Here is a 17,171-nt window from a genome sequence, read left to right as displayed (position 1 = left end):
TTCAGTGTTTCACTGGATTTTTTAGGGGGGTGAAGCTTTATATTTAAGATTGTTAAATCTTAACATCATCTGAGTTCAGGAGTTCAAGACCAGCCTGACCAACATGGTGAAAACCTGTCTGTACTAAAAATACAAAATCAGCCAGGCATGGTGGCACATGCCTGTAATTCCAGCTACTCAGGAGGCTGAAGCAGGAGAATTGCTTGAACCCAGGTTGCAGTGAGCCAAGATCGTGCCACTGCACTCCAGCCCGGGCAACAAGAGTAAAACTCTGTCTCAAAAAAAAAAAAAAAAAAAAATCGTTAGAAGCACTTGTTACATTACAACTGCACAGAATGTTAGAAGAAGATGCAAAGTTAACCTCACACTTTTTTCCTCCTTTATTCACACACTGTTCATTTCACTGGACTTTCTTTCTACACTGCATCAGAGACAGAAAATGAAGAAAAATACAAATAAGTTCAACAGATGTTGATTTCAAAAATCAGCATGAAGTATTCTTAGCAAATACAGTCAGCATTTGGTATCCCTGCCTTTCTAAGCATATTAGAAAGAAAACAGCTTTTCTACATAATAATAATGTATCCATACTTATGAAATCTTTTCCAAATCAATCAATACTGATATACCATTTTTTATCTTAATTTCTATCAACAGAAGCTAACATTTCTGCCTGTGAATTCAGGGCTCAGTGCTAGTCTCTGGAAAAAAACACCTTTCAGTCCTGGGACAGGAGTGTCTTTAACCTGGAGGGTAACCTTGAGCAAGAGTATCCATGGGTATTGACTTCCTCCTAGAATACAGGAGTCAGACTCCCAGGGGTTCTCAAACTGGGCTCACCTAGCACTGTGTGCAGGGTATTATCCTATAGGCATTACTGTAATCCCATCTTACAGATGGGAAAAGTGAGGCACAGCAAAGTTATGTAAGTCATCCGTGTGCATATATTGCCTCTCCAATGTCTAAGGTTGGAGTCAGCAGGTGTGAATGGGGCCCTGGAATCCACACTCCTAATAAGCTCCCGCGGAGACTGCGATCCAGGTAGTTTTTAGACCCCACTGTGATACACTGCTCCAGGCATCAGAGGATTTGCTCTGGTTTGAGAGTGCAGGCAAAAGAGGAAACAGGAGAATCCAGAACCCCAATAAGGGTAGTTCTCAGGAAGTTGCTACCACCCTCTGATGGCCAAAGCAGTAAGGCAGGTACACAGCTGGTTGGGAAATCAGAGCCGGGTGCCTATTGGGAACCCAGACAGAGATTTTGTCTGTTGCTGCACCCGATTGCCATCTGCTGGCTATACATGGCTACTGCAGGCCAGATGGGCACATCCCCAGTCCAACTCGTCCATCAAATGTTAAATGGTTACATGGTGGTGGGGATTCAGTGAAGACTCCAGGGCTCAGTCCAGAGTCTCAACAATGCCATTTGTGGGAGGGAGAAAAGCATGCAAGGGAAAAGGTCAGTCTGAATGAGGGGCTGGTGGGGAGAAATAAGCCGGAGAGGAAAGTAGGGGCCAGAATCAGGTGGGCCTCAATACAGAGTTAGGATTTTGTGCTGAGGACTATGGGAAATCCAGCAGTTAGACTTTCAGTAGGATCATCCTGGCCTGTCAGGAAGAACTAGGATAGTTTGAGTGGAGGCAGAGTCAGTTTGAAAACTGTTCCAGTATCAAAGATGAGAAACAGATGCTGGTATAGATTAGGGGGTAGCTGTGGGGATGCAGAAAAATGGTCCATAAGAAATATGGAGGAATTGGGGTTGATTAGGTCTGATAAAATCAAATCCCAAAGGAAAACAGCAGGAAAGGGATAGAGACCCCATTTCACTTATTCCTTCTTTCAACACATTTTAGCACCTATGATGCCAGGAACAAATCTACCTGCTGGGAACACAGTGGTGTGAGCAAGTCAGGGAAAAACCCAGATTTTCATGGAGCTTGTGTTCTGCTGGGGAGGTAGGCAATAATCAAATAAGCAAATAAACAAGAGAAACATCAGATGGGAGTAAACACCCTGAGAATGAAAATGGTGGTGCGATGGTGACCCTCAGAGATCTGAACGGTGAGAAGTCTGCCATGTAAATATGACAGGGAAAAGCATTCTAGACCATAGGAGCAAATGCAAGGGCCTTTAGAGCAGAAACAACTGTTCAAGACCAGAGGCAGCTGGTTTGGCTGTAGCATGGTGGGTTGTGGCCAGCATGGAGCAAGGAGCAGAGAGTCAGGGGCAGATTATCTGGGCTTTGTAAAGCAGCACAAGGAATTCTAGGAGCAAAGGGAAGCCACAGACACATTTTAGGCAGGAAAGTGATAAATCCGATTTCTCTGGCTGCTCTATGGAGAATGGGTTGTATAGGGGCCAGGCATGGCGGCTCATGTCTATAATCCCAGCACTTTGAGAGGCTGAGGCAGGCATATCTCTTGAGGTCAGGAGTTCGAGACCAGCCTGGCCAACATAGTGAAACCCCGTCTCTACTACAAAGACTAAAATTAGCCAGGCATGGTTGCACATGCCTGTAATCCCACCTACACGGGTGGCTGAGGCATGAGAATTGCTTGAACTCAGGAGGTGGAGGATGCAGTGAGCTGAGATTGTGCCACTGCATTCCAGCCTAGGTGACAGAGCAAGACTCTGACTCAAAAAAAAATAAAAATAATGGTGGCCAGGCGCGGTGGCTCACGCCTGTAATCCCAGCACTTTGGGAGGCCGAGGCGGGCGGATCACAAGGTCAGGAGATCGAGACCACGGTGAAACCCCATCTCTACTAAAAATACAAAAAATTAGCTGGACACGGTGGCGGGCGCCTGTAGTCCCAGCTACTCAGGAGGCTGAGGCAGGAGAATGGCGTGAACCCAGGAGGCGGAGTTTGCAGTGAGCCGAGATCACGCCACTGCACTCCAGCCTGGGGAACAGAGCGAGACTCCATCTCAAAAATAAAAATAAAAATAGGCCGGGCGCGGTGGCTCACGCCTGTAATCCCAGCACTTTGGGAGGCCGAGGCGGGCGGATCACAAGGTCAGGAGATCGAGACCACGGTGAAACCCCGTCTCTACTAAAAATACAAAAAATTAGCCGGGCGTGGTTGTGGGCGCCTGTAGTCCCAGCTACTCGGGAGGCTGAGGCAGGAGAATGGCGTGAACCCGGGAGGCGGAGCTTGCAGTGAGCCGAGATCGCGCCACTGCACTCCAGCCTGGGCGACAGAGCGAGACTCCGTCTCAAAAAAAAATAAATAAATAAATAAATAAATAAATAAAAATAATGGGTTGCAGCACTTTGGGAGGCCGAGGTGGGTGAATCACAAGATCAGGAGTCCAAGACCAGCCTGGCCAAGGTGGTGAAACCTCATCTCTACCAAAAATACAAAAATTAGCCGGGCATAATGGTGGGTGCCTATAGTCCCAGCTACTCGGGAGGATGAGGCAGAGAACTGCTTGAACCCGGGAGGTGGAGGTTGCAGTGAGCCAAGATCACACCACTGCACTACAGCCTGGGCAACAGAGTGAGACTGTCTCAAAAAACAATAAAAATAATGGGTTGTATAGGGGTATAGGGGCAAGAGTGGAAGCAGGGAAGCAGGGAGATGGGGTAGGAAGCTCCGATGTGCGCCAGCAGAGACAATGGCAGCAGATGGAGAGAGGGTTCTGGGTATCATTTGGAGTCAGCATCAATAGGACTTGCTGATGGATTGGATGTGGGGTGAATAAAAAGCAGAGGCGAGAATGACTCCCCAGGAGTACAAGGATACCAACCACTGCAGGAAACCTAGACAGGAGGAGAAGGGCCTAAGGGAACTTCTTCCCTAATGATTCCTCCCTCACCAAACAGGCAAAGGCCTGGGCTTAACGCTCCCATTACATCCCTGCCTTCACCCTTGTCTCACCAGGCAGAGGGAGCATGCAAATTAGCCACTGTAAGGCTGTGTCCTTATCTGTGACTGGGCCTACCTGCCTGAGAACATTGCAAGGACCAAATAGAATGCCTGGCACAGATTTGACTCCAGGTGCTGGCCTGGCCTCCATGGCCCAGGGCCAGCCTCACAGTGGGCCCCTTTCAAGCCAGCCTGTGGTGGCAGCAGCCCCTTCCCCACTGGGAATGCCAGGTTTCTCCCATGGGAGGGAGGGCATTTCCAGGTAGCCAGAGCCCCACCCTTCAGCTGGAAAAGCACCCAAGGTCACTTCTAGATCCAATTCAGAGTCCCCAGAATAACTCTTTTCATCCCCCAAGCCCTAGACCTGAGTGTGTCCCATCAAGAGACAGAGGTCACTCTTGTCCCCTTAAACCAAAGGGGAGCAAGGGAATGGGCAATCACATCCTGGCAAAACAAATACCAGAGACCAAGCACTGTGGGCACCACATCACTTTATTTCTTTGGTTTTCAAACTTTAATCTCGGACAAGGCAAACTCAGTCTCCCACCTGCCTGGCCGCTTTGTGATCCCTCACTGAAGATGGGCCTCCAGCTCCAAGGAGACGCTCAGCAGAAAGATGGAATCCCCAACAGCCAGCCAGGCTGGCAGAGGACTGCAGGGTCCCAGCAGGTGGATCAAGCACCCGCAAGCAGAGACTCTGGGCTATAACCCCCAGAGCCTGCATCTCCTCCCAGCCTTGCCCCACCTGGTACCACACTCCTTGCAGGGGACAGGCCAGCCCCTCAGTGATCTCTGGCGCCTCAATGCCGTTCCTTAGAGGCCAGCTGTGGTTCTTCCTATACATCCCTGCTGCTACTCATGCTGAACCTGGCACCTTCTCCCTTGGGGATGCCAGGCACAAGCTGCTGATCAGCTCCACGTTTGCTTTTTTTTTTTTTTTTTTTTTTCCTCCAAGAGAGGGGGTCTCACTACATTGCCGAGGCTGGTCTCTAACTCCTGGCCTCAAGTGATCCTCCTGCCTTGGCCTCCCAAAGTGCTAGGATTACAGGCATAAGCCACCACATCTGGCCCCCATATTTGAGCCTAATGTTCGGGAAACAACTGAGTAAAGAGGATGCCAACCCCCAAAAGAAACTGAAGATCTATGTTCTGCCCAGTGGGACCGATAATCATGCTATGATGCTCCTTTTGTCCCCAGGAAAAGCTAAAAGCAGCTCTAGCTAAGCAACCCCCCTCTAAACCCCCTGACATACATATGGTTTCCAACTCCAGCAAGGGGGCCAGCCAACCCACTCAAATCAAAACCAAAAACTAAATCATAACAGTAAAAATGTGACCAGCAAACAACCAAAGAGAACATCTCTGGTCCCACAGCTTCCTACAGGAGACCAGATGGCTGATTTCTGGCACTCTGTCCTGGAGCCAGAAAATAACACAAATATACCCTTGGACTTAGGGTAGACACTGTGGGACCCAGAGCAAAGGACATCCTGGCCAAGCCTGGGGTCAGCTCCGGTCCCTGACCTTCTCCAAACTGGTCCCCCTTCCTCCCAGCCCCTTTTGTACCTCCCTGTCAGCCATCTACCAGGGTGAGGCCATCATAGAGGGCTCGCTTCCACATGTAGTATGTGGAGCGGGCAGTGAGGGGGAAGAGGGCACTGAACTCCTTGTAGGAGGGGAAGCTCTTGGACTGGAAGCGCTTCTGCAAGAACAGCTTGGCCTGGGCCTTAAACTTCGTGGTAGCGATCATGTCCATTACCAGCATCCGGCCATCCCTCCCACCCGCTGCTGCCACCACAGGTTGGCTCAGCAGGGGCCCACTGTGGGGCTGGCCCTGGGCTGTGGCCCCCTCTTGCAGGGCCCCCTCTCTGGAAGGCCCTCCCTCTGCATCTTCTGAAGAAGCCCTCACAGGTGGGGCCATCACAGTTGTCACATCCCTGCCAGCCTCCTCCTCCTGCTTCTCCTCAGCCTCCTGACCTCCTTTGCCCAAGGTGGGGGCTGGCACCTGGAGTTTGGACAGGCCTCTGGGCCAACCCCGAGCAAGACTCTTCCAGACCCAAAAGGCAGAAGGTGACAGGCTGGGGTAGCGGAGGCGGAAGCGGCAAAAAGGCAGATGCCCACTCAACACCTGCCTGCGGGCAGCCCTGCGCAGACGCCTCTGCCAACGGGACAGGGGCATCCTTAGTGGCAGGAGCTCCTGGGGGGTGGGAGGCTCCTCATCCGTGGCCTTCCCTGCCCCCTCTTCTGCTTCACTCTTCCAAGGAATTACAGCCCCTTCCCCAACAGATGCTGGCTGGGGAGTCCCAGGAGCAGAGAGGGCTGGTGCTGGCTTGAAGCTGGGGTTCCTCCGGAGGGCCTTTCGCCGCCAATTGTAATAGGTGGACCGTGAGATGCCAGGGAACCTACGTTTGAAGCAGCGATAGGGTACCAGTGTGTTCAGGGAAATGCAATGCTCCAGGTACAACTTGGCCCGCTGCATTAAGACCATTCCAGGGCTTGACACCGCCAGTGCTGAGCACTCCAGCTCCTCCTCAGCCACCTGCTCCTCTGGCAGCTTCTCTAGCTCCTCCATGCCCAGCACCTCCTTGGGGGGCAGGGCCGGGCAGGTGCCAGAGCCCAGCAGCTCATGCTTCCAGGCGTAGTAGGTTGAGCGGGAGATCTCGGGGAACCGCTGGAGGAACTGCTGAAGCGGCACGACGCCCCCCCGGTGGAAGCTATCCTGCAGGAAGTGCTTGGCGGAGAAGCGGGCAGCCACCCTCTGCCGGTGCTCCTGGGACTGCCGCCGCCAGCGGTAGAAGGTGCTCTTGGTGACGCTGTAGCGCTCACACAGGTGAGAGTAGCTGAGGCCAGGTTCGCGGTTGAGCAGCTCCAGGGTCTTGGCCGGCGATGACAGTGGGGCCAGGGTTGGAAGAGCTGGGGCCATGCCAGGAGCACCTTCAGCCTCCACCTCTTCCAGCCCCACCACAGGGGCAAAGTACTGGTGGCGGAAGAAGTGGCTGGTGAGGGGCTGACCAGCCCACATGATGTGCAGCGTGGAGGGCATGTGGTCGCAGCGGCGGGGCCGGATGACACGGTTGAAATAGGGCCGGATCTTGAGGTTGCGCATGGGGTAGATGGAGTAGATGTTCCGCCGGAGCACAGAGGCGAGAGCATACAAGTGCCACACGTTGGAGAAGCTGCTGGGGAAGCAGGAGGCCTTGACGTCAGCATCGAAGATGGCCTCCAGCGTGGCGGGGGGCAAGCTGGTCATCTCAGGGGACTCCTCAGAGCACAGGGAGTAGCGCACGGCCTGCAGCATCACTTTGGAGTCGATCATGCCCTGGAGGTAGTAGTGTCTGTGCAGCAGCATTTCCACCACTGTGCGGGCCCGCAGCTCCAGGCTGAGGCCCGCGTCACCCCACAGCAGCATGCTGGCCGCCTCGAACAGCAGGCTGCCCTCGCCCTTGCACACCAGCGGCAGCATGTTCCGTGGAGCATCGTCGGGATACAGGCTCAGGGCCACCGAGTCCACTTCCAGCACCTGGAGGCCAGGGCCTCCCTCCCGGCAGGTGGGAAGAGTGAAGGAAGACAGGACCTGCTTGGCCTCTAGGGCAGCACCTACAAGACCCTCCAGGCCTTCGCACTCCACTGCCTCCTGCAGCTCCTGCAGCACCCGCTGCACCAACTGATTCCGAGAAGTCATCCTGCCAGGGCAAAAGATAGAGGGGCAGTGGTCAGGTCGAAGTGCCCAGATGATGACTAACAAAGGTGCCCTGTCCACTCCTGCACTTTCTGGTAAAAGGTAATGTCTATCTGCTCCTATCCTCCCAGAACAGACGGGATTGGTTCATCACTGAATGGTATTGAGGAAAAGTGTGGTCTCTGGAACGTGGCTTTGAATCCTGGCTCTGACAGAAGCTTGGTCACCTTGGGTCACTTAACCTGTCTATGCTTCTGTTCATTTTCTATAAAATGGGAATGGGGTTTTAAAATCTGCATTATAGGCCAGGCACGGTGGCTCACACCTGTAATCCTAGCACTTTGGGAGGCCAAGGCAAGTGAATCACTTGAGGTCAGAAGTTCGAGACCAGCCTGGCCAACATGGTGAAACTCCGTCTCTACTGAAAATACAGAAATTTGCCAGGCATGGTGACGGGAGCCTGTAATCCCAGCTACTCTGAAGGCTAGGGCAGGAGAATGACTTAAATCCAGGACGCAGAGGTTGCAGTGAGCTGAGATCAAGCCACTACACTCCAGCCTGCACGACAAAGTGAGACTGCCTCCAAAAGGGGAAAAAAAAATTAATAGAATGTGCTTGATTGAGTTGTTCCGGGCATAAATGAGACAATAAAGGGATGTTGGCTGGGCGTGGTGGCTCATGCCTGTAATCTCAGCACTTTGGGAGGCTGAGGTGGGTGGACTGCTTGAGTCCAGGAGTTCGAAACCAGCCTGAGCAACATGGCAAAATGCCATCTCTACAAAAAATACAAAAATTAGCCGGGCATGGTGGCATGTGCCTATAGTCCCAGCTACTTGGGAGGCTGAGGCAGGAAGATCATCTGAGCCTGGGAATCCGAGGCTGCAGTGAGCAATGCTCGCACCACTGCACTCCAGCCTGGGTGACAGGAGTGAGACCTTGTCTCAAAAAAAAAGAGAGGCCAGGTGCGGTGGCTCATGCGCTTTGGGAGACTGAGGCAGGCGGATCACTTAAGGTCAAGAGTTCGAGACCAGCCTGGCCAACATGGTGAAACCCCATCGCTACTAAAAATACAAAAAAAAAGAAAAAGTTAGCCAGGCATGGTGGCACGCGCCTGTAATCTCAGCTACTCAGGAGGCTGAGGCACGAGAATTACTTGAAGTTGGGAGGTGGAGGCCGCAGTGAGTAGGGATCGTGCCACTGTGCTCAAGCCTGGGTGACAGACCGAGACTCTGTCTCAAATAAATAAATATAAACAATGCTATTTTTTAAAAAAAGTAAAGAAAGAAAACCATGATCCTTAAGTACATGTCTTTTTCAATACTGGGTGTAATCAAATGGGTCATACTCATAACACGCTTGCTGCAACCCCAGGTACGATGAATGTCTCCACTGGATGATTGTTCTGCTTTTCTGATAAATTAGCTCCCTTTAGCATGATGTACAATTTTTACTTGAAAGAAAGTCTAATAAACACTGGTCATTCAGATTCGGATATATTTGGCAGATATTTTCTCAAAAATGAATGAAATGAACCTGTCATTTCAAGGGAAACAACTATTTGCTACCAATAAAAAATTATGAGCTTCCATTTGAAAATTCCAATTTTGGGAAACCTATATCCATTACAGTGATCTTAATAGCTTCCTAATATCCAAAGATTTTTCTAATGAGATCAGTGGTGACATAAACAAATGTTTTGTTTTGTTTTGTTTTGTTTTGTTTGTTTTTGAGACTGAGTCTCGTTCAGTCGCCCAGGCTGGAGTGCGGTGGTACAATCTCAACTGGCTGCAACCTCTACCTCCCCGGTTCAAGCAATTTGCTTGCCTCAGCTGCCCGAGTAGCTGGGATTACAGGTGCATGCCACCATGCCCAGCTAATTTTTGTATTTTTAGTAGAAGCAAGGTTTCACCATGTTGGCCAGGCTGGTCTCAAACTCCTGACCTCAAGTGATCTGCCCGCCTCAGCTTCCCAAAGTGCTTGGGATTACAGGCATGAGCCATCATGCCAGCCCTAACAAATATAATTTTTTATGCTGAATAATGAATTGTCAATTGTTTCCACTAAAGATCTACATCACTCAGTGAACATTTCCCAAATAGCCAATGGGTGCTGTTACAAAGTCATGCACTTGTAGAAGAATCATTCAAAGTACAAAAGAAACCCATGGGGCTGGACGCAGTGGCTCACGCCTGTAATCCCAGCACTTTTGGTGGTCAAGGTGGGTGGATCACGAGGTCAGGAGATCGAGACCATCCTGGCCAATGTGGTGAAACCCCATCTCTACTAAAAATACAAAAATTAGCCGGGCATGGTGGCGGGTGCCTGTAGTCCCAGCTACTCAGGAGGCTGAGGCAGGAGAATTGCTTGAACCCAGGAGGCAGAGGCTGCAACGAGCCAAGATGGCACCACTGCACTCCAGCCTGGCGACAGAGTGAGACTCCATCTCAAAAAAAAAAAAAAAATAGGTAGTTTTTTTTGCTCTGGAAATGTCACTTTTCATAAAAATGATTATTTGTTACTGTATAACAGGTTTTATTTATTTCTCAGTTTTGATTTTATATACAATATACATTGGTAGATATAAGCTACATAAACAAAAGGTTTTCAGGGTCTTCAGACTGTACAGGAGTCCTGAAACCAAAAAGTTTGAGAAGTGCTGCCCTAGAACAAAAACAGCCTTTTCAAAGGAACAGCAACAATCTATTCACTGCACCAAGATCTAATAACTATGATTCACCAAGCATTTACTATTTGCCATGCACTGTCCTAATCCTGACACTGATACTTTAAGTACTACCATTACCCTCAATTTACAGGTGAGGAAACTGAGGCAATTGAAGTTAACTTGATTTGCCCAAGGTCACAATACAAGCTAGTTGAAACCAAACGCTTTTTCTTTTTTTTTTTAATTATACTTTAAGTTCTAGGGTACATGTGCACAACCTGTTTTTTGTTTTTTTTTTTTGAGACAGAATCTCACTCTGTCACCCAGGTTGGGGTACAGTAGCACATTCTTCGCTCACTACAACCTCCGCCCCCAGGGTTCAAGCCATTCTCCTGCCTCAGCCTCCTGAGTAATTATTCCTCTGTGGTGGCAGGCACATGCCACCATGCCCAGCTTATTTTTGTATTTTTAGTAGAGATGGGGTTTCACCATGTCGGCCAGGGTGGTCTCACAGTCTCAAACTCCTGACCTCAGGTGATCCACCCACCTTGGCCTCCCAAAGTGCTGAGATTACAGATGTTGGCCACTATGCCTGGCCCCAAATGCTCTTTAGGGTCTGTTATTCATCTCCTGTTTAAACCATTAACCACCTTTCAACACAAAACTAATCATATCGATTACGGGTATGTTTTTATTGTTCAGTTGCAAAGCAGAGTGGTATTCCTTCATAGACATTGTTTTTAAATTAGAAGAGGGACCATTATCCTTTCTGGTTTCTCAGACCGGGTTCTCAGATTAAACTTGTTCTCAGAGTTCAATAAATTGTTCTAGGTGAATGAGCCTTAGGTTTAAAAACGGTGTTTGTGTATATACATTTTTCAGCTCATCAAACTGTATACTTAAGGCCAGGTGTGGTGGCACACGCCTATAATCCCAGCACTTTGGGAGGCTGAGGCAGGAAGATCACTTGAGCATAGTTTGAGATTGCAGTGAGCTATGATCATGCCACTGCACTTGAGCCTGAGCAATAGAGTAGACTGTCCCCAAAAAAGCAAAACAAAACAAAACAGCTACATTTGAAAGGAATGTATGAATGCAAATTGTAATTTAGTATAAAATTTTTTAAAAAAATTAAAAGTACTGAGGCCAGGCGTGGTGGTGGCTCAACCCAGAACTTTGGGAGGCCGAGGCAGGCGGATCACGAGGTCAAGAGATCAAGACCACCCTGGCCAATATGGTGAAACCCCGTGTCTACTAAAAATACAAAAAAAAAAAAAAAAAAAAAATTAGCTGGGCATGGTGGCCTGTGCCTGTAGTCCCAGCTACTTGGGAGGCTAAGGCAGGAGAATCGCTTGAACCCAAAAGACGGAGGTTGCAGTGAGCTGAGATCGCACCACTGTACTCTAGCCTGGCGACAGAGCGAGACTCTGTCTCAAAAATAAAAATTAAAAAGTACTGAGGGAACACCCACCAGAATTTTACTTGATAATCAAAGAAGGAAAGTTGTTTAAAAATTGTTCATCAGCCCATGGGCAGTGGCTCACGCCAGTAATCCCAGAACTTTGGGAGGCTGAAGTGGGCGGATAGCTTGAGCCCTAGAAGTTTGAGACCAGCCTGGGCAACATAACATAACCCCATTTCTATGAAAAAAAAAATTGCCTGGCACAGTAGCACGTGCCTGTAGTCTCAGCTACTCAGGACGCTGAGGTGGATAACCTGAGCCTCAGGGGGCTAAGACTACGCCACTGCACTCCAGCCCGGTGTCAGAGTGAGACTCTGTCTCAAAAAAAAAAAAAAAAAAAAAAAAAAAAACCAACAACAACAGAAAAAACACAAAATAAAAATGAAAAAAAACAAACATTGGTAATCAGAATCATCTTTGGATAAAATTTCTAGGCTGTAGATTTCTTTAAAATGTGTATAACAAATCTGGTATAACCTCTCACCTTATTTCTATTTGTACCATATGATTTAACTCTAGAAGCTGGTTTTTATTAATCTGTCAACTTTTATGCCTTTTATATTTACTTTAAAAAGAAAACTATTACTTTTCTTTGGATTCAGGAAATAAACCGTATCAGTCCTGAGTAAAGACAGCACTTACATTATACAGTTTTTTAAAAATGAACCCTGAAGAACAAACCGTGTACACCTAGACAAGCTTTTTCATTTTGGCAGACAATCATGTCAACAAGCAATACGTTGGGTTTTTGTTTTTCTTGCATGATGTCACTTGTTGAATGCTATTTTACAGCTGCATACAAATGAGCGTTGGGCTAGATACTTTGTAAACAAAATTAGGAAAATAGCCACCATTTACTGACTGCTTCCTATGTGCATTTAACTAGGTAATTCAACCAAAATCTCAGGAAAAACAAGACGGAACAATATATTGAAGCTGTGTGGATGATTTTTTACACCCTTACACGCAATTAGCCGATTTCCTGAGCAGAGCATGATGTTCCCCCAAGTGTTAACAAGTATCTGCCAGCTTTTCACCCTTAAGCATTTGGAGTTCAGGGTTTTCAGAGGTAATTTTGTTTATATGTGGTTCTCACCTTCCTTCCATGTGAACTACAATCTATCACACCTACACTATCTACAGGATCCTTAGTCTGAGTTCACACCTGGAGTCTCCGAGTTTATATTAAGTAGCTTTCCCAAGACCACACAGCTTTTAAAAGCTACAAAGTCTAAGCAGCCTGACTCTCAAGCTCCCCTTCTAACCACTATAATTCCATCACCCAAAATTCTCCTCATGCAACGGATCCACAAACATACGGATTTTTAGGACTTTGAGACAAAGTTGGCCATTTTACAGATAAGGAAATTGAGGTCCAGAAAGGTAAAGTCGACTTGCCTGAATTCATGCAGCAGTGTCCAGATACCTTCCAACACAACGTCCAGATATGCCACACTTCCTCTTGCACAGTCCCCACCCTTCCCCACCCTCCTCGTCCCACCCTATCTACTCTTTCCGGGCCCAGTTCCACCCGGCTCCACCCAATCTCATTCCTTCCTCTTCCCCAAAGAGGTACGAGGTACAAGTATGTGATACCCCACTTCTGGCTTCCTCAAAAGCTTAAGGAAAACCAGCTCCACACTCACCCCCAACCCACAGATGGATTGGCCCACCAGAGAATAGGGCCGTGTGGAAAGGGTAGGGGCTGCACGGGGAAGCCTATCACGCTTAAGTAGACAATTGATGATGGGGTTCAGGTGCAACAGTCTTTTTGGCAATGGCTCTCTTCCTAGAAGTGCAATGCAAAGCAGACAGGCCGGTTGCCAGGTGCATTCAGGGAAGGAGGTGCAAAAAGTGATAGCTAATCTATGGACTTTGCCCAGCTGGCCTGCCCTGGCCCCCACAACTCTTAGAAGTGATCTAAAAAGGTATGAAACCAAGGAGGCAAGGCGCCCTTGGATTGCACAGGCTCTCCCCTCCTCTTGCTTGAGATTAGAAGGGAGGGGGTAAAGGCAGGACATCCAGAGGCATCCAGCCAGGATCTTAGCACCAGTAAAGCCAAGGAATGAATGAATGGCCACAGGCTACTCTGCAGGGCACTCACAGCCTCGCCTTCACCAAGGTCAGCCTCCCCGCTCTCCCATTCTTTATTTCAAGCAGATGGGGTCTCAGAACCCAGGTCTGGCCTCTTGTCCCCTGCGTCTTAGCAGTGAGCCAGGGATCTGGGTGGGCCAAGGGATGGAGGGGCAAGAGATCTGCTGTTATGGGGCTGGCCTGGTCTTTAGAACAAACTCCTTCCCCACCAGCCTCATCCTGGGCTCTAGCTTACCATGGATCCGGTGTTCTCAGCCCTCCCTTTTCTTCCTCTCCCTCCCAAAGCAGGCGCTGTGTTCTCTATCGTCAACCCGCACATGGCCCACACAGGTCTCAGTAAGGTTGTGGGTTTGATTCTCCCCTGGATGGCTGACTCCTCACCCAGCCTTGCTCCGTGCCTCTCTGCCCTGCCCTCCCTGGCCTGGCCACACTAGCCCGACTGCACAGGCTGCACCCTGCCAGGGCCTAAGGGAGCGCCAGCCATCTTGGCTCCCTCCCCGGTGGCCCTGGAGGCCCAGCCAGGCAAGAGCAGCTGCCAGGGTTGGCTGGTGGCAGCCAAGCCTTTGGGCTGCGACTTCCCAAGGAAATTCCCACCACCAACGGTAGTGGCTGCACCTTGGGTCACAAGGGTGGGCCTGAGGCCACCAAGTCAATCCAGCCCAGTTCAGTTGCTCTACTGGACCACGTGTTTGGAAGGGAGGGAGAGTGCAGCCCACAAGGGGAAGCAGCACAGGATCCTGGTTGCCCCTTAAGGTGCCAGGAGGCAATGAGTGGCAAAAGAGGGAGCTGGCAGGTCTGGGGCTGCAGGGACAAGGGATCCAGCCTGAGAAGCTCCGGGAACCTGGGGAGGGACCGAGGCCAGACCATTGTGGAGGGTGGGGAAGGGAGATAGGCAGACGGGTGGGGGTGGGGACAGGGCTGGAGGTGGAGGTGGGGGTGGGGAGAAAGAGAACTTGAAACAATGCGTCCTCTCCCTCTACATACACACCCAGACACACACACACCACATAGCATCTTCACGTGGTCAGTCCTTGACCTGGGCCCAGTAGGGTCCCGAGATCATCCCTGACCCCGCTGGAGCCTCCAAACTGTACAGGGCACCCCCACCCTTCCTAGTTTTGAGGAAACTCGCTGGTTTACTGACCTGGAGGGTGACCCAGAGCCCTGGGGGCATCCACTTCTCGCTCCACCTTCCAGCCTGGAACATTTAAGTCACCCTGTGGGGAAAGGCCTTCTCAGACAGCGTCCCCAGCCGAGCTCGTCTCACTCCAGAACCAGTTTCATATCTGTAGAGGACCATTGAGCATGGACCGTCTACAGCCAACTGGCCGGTGGGGAAGCGGCTTAAGCCACTCCCCCCAGGAAATCGCCCACCCTCAAGTGCTCTGTACCAAGATGAAAGAAGTGCAAATTCGGGGGTCACTTCCAATGGTAAAGTGATAGCAGCTATTGTCATCCACTCTCCCCAGCTGGGGGTGTTAAAGCGCCCTGACCCAGCTCTGAAACAAACCCCAAACTGCCCAGAGAAAACTTGAAAGAAAGTTGAAAGATTTCCAAAGAGTTTGGGGGGAGGGGAGTGAAGGGGAGGAGAAGGTTCAGATCGAAAGACCTAGGGGAAGAAAGTCTGTGGCCAGGCTTGCAGGGGAGGTGGAAGAGAGCAAAGCTGGGGCCCAGAAACTAGCTATGGATGATTGCTTAAGAGAAATACCTTGAGGCTCTCTGAACCCTCAAAATGCATCTCTTTGTGAGGCAGCTCTCACCGACCCTGGTCCTGTAAGACAGGGAGAACCAGGCAGACTGAAGAGCTACTCACCGCCCCATCATGGTGCAGGCTCCTTTCCCATCCAGGAAGTCCCCACTTTCTCTAAAGGCTGCATCTCCACCATTCTCCATTATCTGAGCATCCCCCAGGCTTGAGGCTCAACACCTCTCATTCCCAAAGCAAGCCTGGGCCAGAGCTGCATCTGTCAGGAGCCAGGGGGCCTATCCTAGGGCACCTAACTTACTGAGCCCAACTGGAAGGTGGGGGCATGCAGTACCTGCAGCTTCGGTCCCTCCCCCATGGCTCACCTAGGGCCCAGGGGCCTCAAATAATCCCAGGAGGAACCAGTCCAGCCCCTGCTGATGGGGGAGGTGAAGGCCTCAGGATTGCAGCCTTGGTGGCAGCTTCCCCCCTACCCCCCAGGGGCTTTCCAGCCTGGCTTTAACCCTTTGGAGTACTGTAGCTAGCTGCTTCTTTCCAATTCCACCCATCACTCCTCCGTGCTGTCTTTCCCCTGGCAACCACTGTAAAATGCCCTCAAGTATCCGTTATGCTCCAGCTCCACTATTATCATTTTCTCCTCTCTCAATCACAGCTCCACACTTATCACCAAAAGCAAAAAGTCCTTCACTAAACACCCTTTCCCAGGGGCACTGGAAGAAGGGCCGTCACACTTGAACTCAAGTCCAGTTCCTGCAACATAATCACACCCGCCCCACCCACCATGATGGCAGTGGCCTGAGGCTGTGGCTTAGCGGATGTCTTGGACTTGGGTTTGAATGCCAATCCTACCCCTTACTAGAGTGTGGCTTTAGGCAAATTGTTCAACCCCTCCCAGCCTGACTTTGTGGTTAATGGGGTATAACATCTACCCCAGAGAGTCATTGGGTAAATTCCTGAGATGATAAATTTAAAACATTTAGAACTCTGCTTGGTACAAAGAAAGTGTATTCCAGTTCTCAGCCTTTCCAGTTAATTTGAAATTATTTTTAAACTCTTCATATAAATATGCTGTATTTTTAAAGTTTTAGAGAATAGTGGTTATCTCATAGAAGGAGATGGAACTACGAAATACCTTTTCTTTCCACACTGTGTTCTTTCTGTGCTGTTTGACAGTTTATAAAAACATCTACATTACTTGCTATCATTTTAAAAAGCAATGAAGATAATTTAAAAATTTTTTGAAGGCTAATGGAATCTTTCGAAGTGTTTTTAAAAAAGAAAGTAGCAAAAAAACAAAAAGGTTTGTTGGCTTTTCCATTACAAAAGTAAGAGTGTTATTTATAGAATAATTGGGAAATTTTTTGAAAGTAAAGTAAAAGGTAGAAAAATTACCTATAATCCCATTATCTAAAGACAGCTATTGTTAACATCTCAGTATATTTTTTTCTAATCCAGTCCATTTTTCTTAGAATTACACAAGTTAAGCATTCTCTTTATGAAAGATTCAAATAATACAGAATAAAATGGCCAGGTGTGGTAGTGCATGCCTATAGTCCCAGCTACTCGGAAGGCTGGGGCCAGAGGATTGCTTGAGTCCAGAAGGTAGAAGCTGCAGTGAGCTATGATGGCACCGCTGCACCACTACACTCCAGCCTGGGTGAAAGAGTGAGATCCTGTCTCAAAAACAAAGGAAAAAAAA

At 49.4% G+C, this 17,171-nt stretch overlaps 1 protein-coding gene across 2 annotated transcripts; it reads right to left on the bottom strand.

The window, feature by feature from the left end:
* Positions 1 to 4,341: 4,341 nt before the first annotated feature.
* On the bottom strand, positions 4,342 to 15,833 carry VRTN (vertebrae development associated). Of its 2 annotated transcripts, none has more exons than XM_015453997.3 (3): positions 15,581 to 15,833; positions 14,912 to 14,984; positions 4,342 to 7,550 (listed from the first exon to the last, which is right to left on the bottom strand). In XM_015453997.3, the coding sequence occupies exon 3, from the start codon at positions 7,547 to 7,549 to the stop codon at positions 5,441 to 5,443; it is 2,109 nt and encodes a 702-aa protein (XP_015309483.2). In that variant the 5' UTR covers position 7,550; positions 14,912 to 14,984; positions 15,581 to 15,833; the 3' UTR covers positions 4,342 to 5,440. The 2 variants fall into 2 exon arrangements, with proteins under 2 accessions (XP_015309483.2, XP_005561819.2); XM_005561762.4 differs by lacking the exon at positions 15,581 to 15,833 and adding an exon at positions 15,476 to 15,540.
* Positions 15,834 to 17,171: the final 1,338 nt, after the last annotated feature.

The sequence above is a fragment of the Macaca fascicularis genome, chromosome 7 (assembly GCF_037993035.2).
Source record: "Macaca fascicularis isolate 582-1 chromosome 7, T2T-MFA8v1.1".
Taxonomy (NCBI): domain Eukaryota; kingdom Metazoa; phylum Chordata; class Mammalia; order Primates; family Cercopithecidae; genus Macaca; species Macaca fascicularis.
This window is presented reverse-complemented; position numbering and strand designations above follow the sequence as displayed.

Excerpts from the sequence above, each read along its gene's own strand:
- VRTN (XM_015453997.3), bottom strand. The coding sequence starts at position 7,549 with ATGACTTCTCGGAATCAGTTGGTGCAGCGGGTGCTGCAGGAGCTGCAG.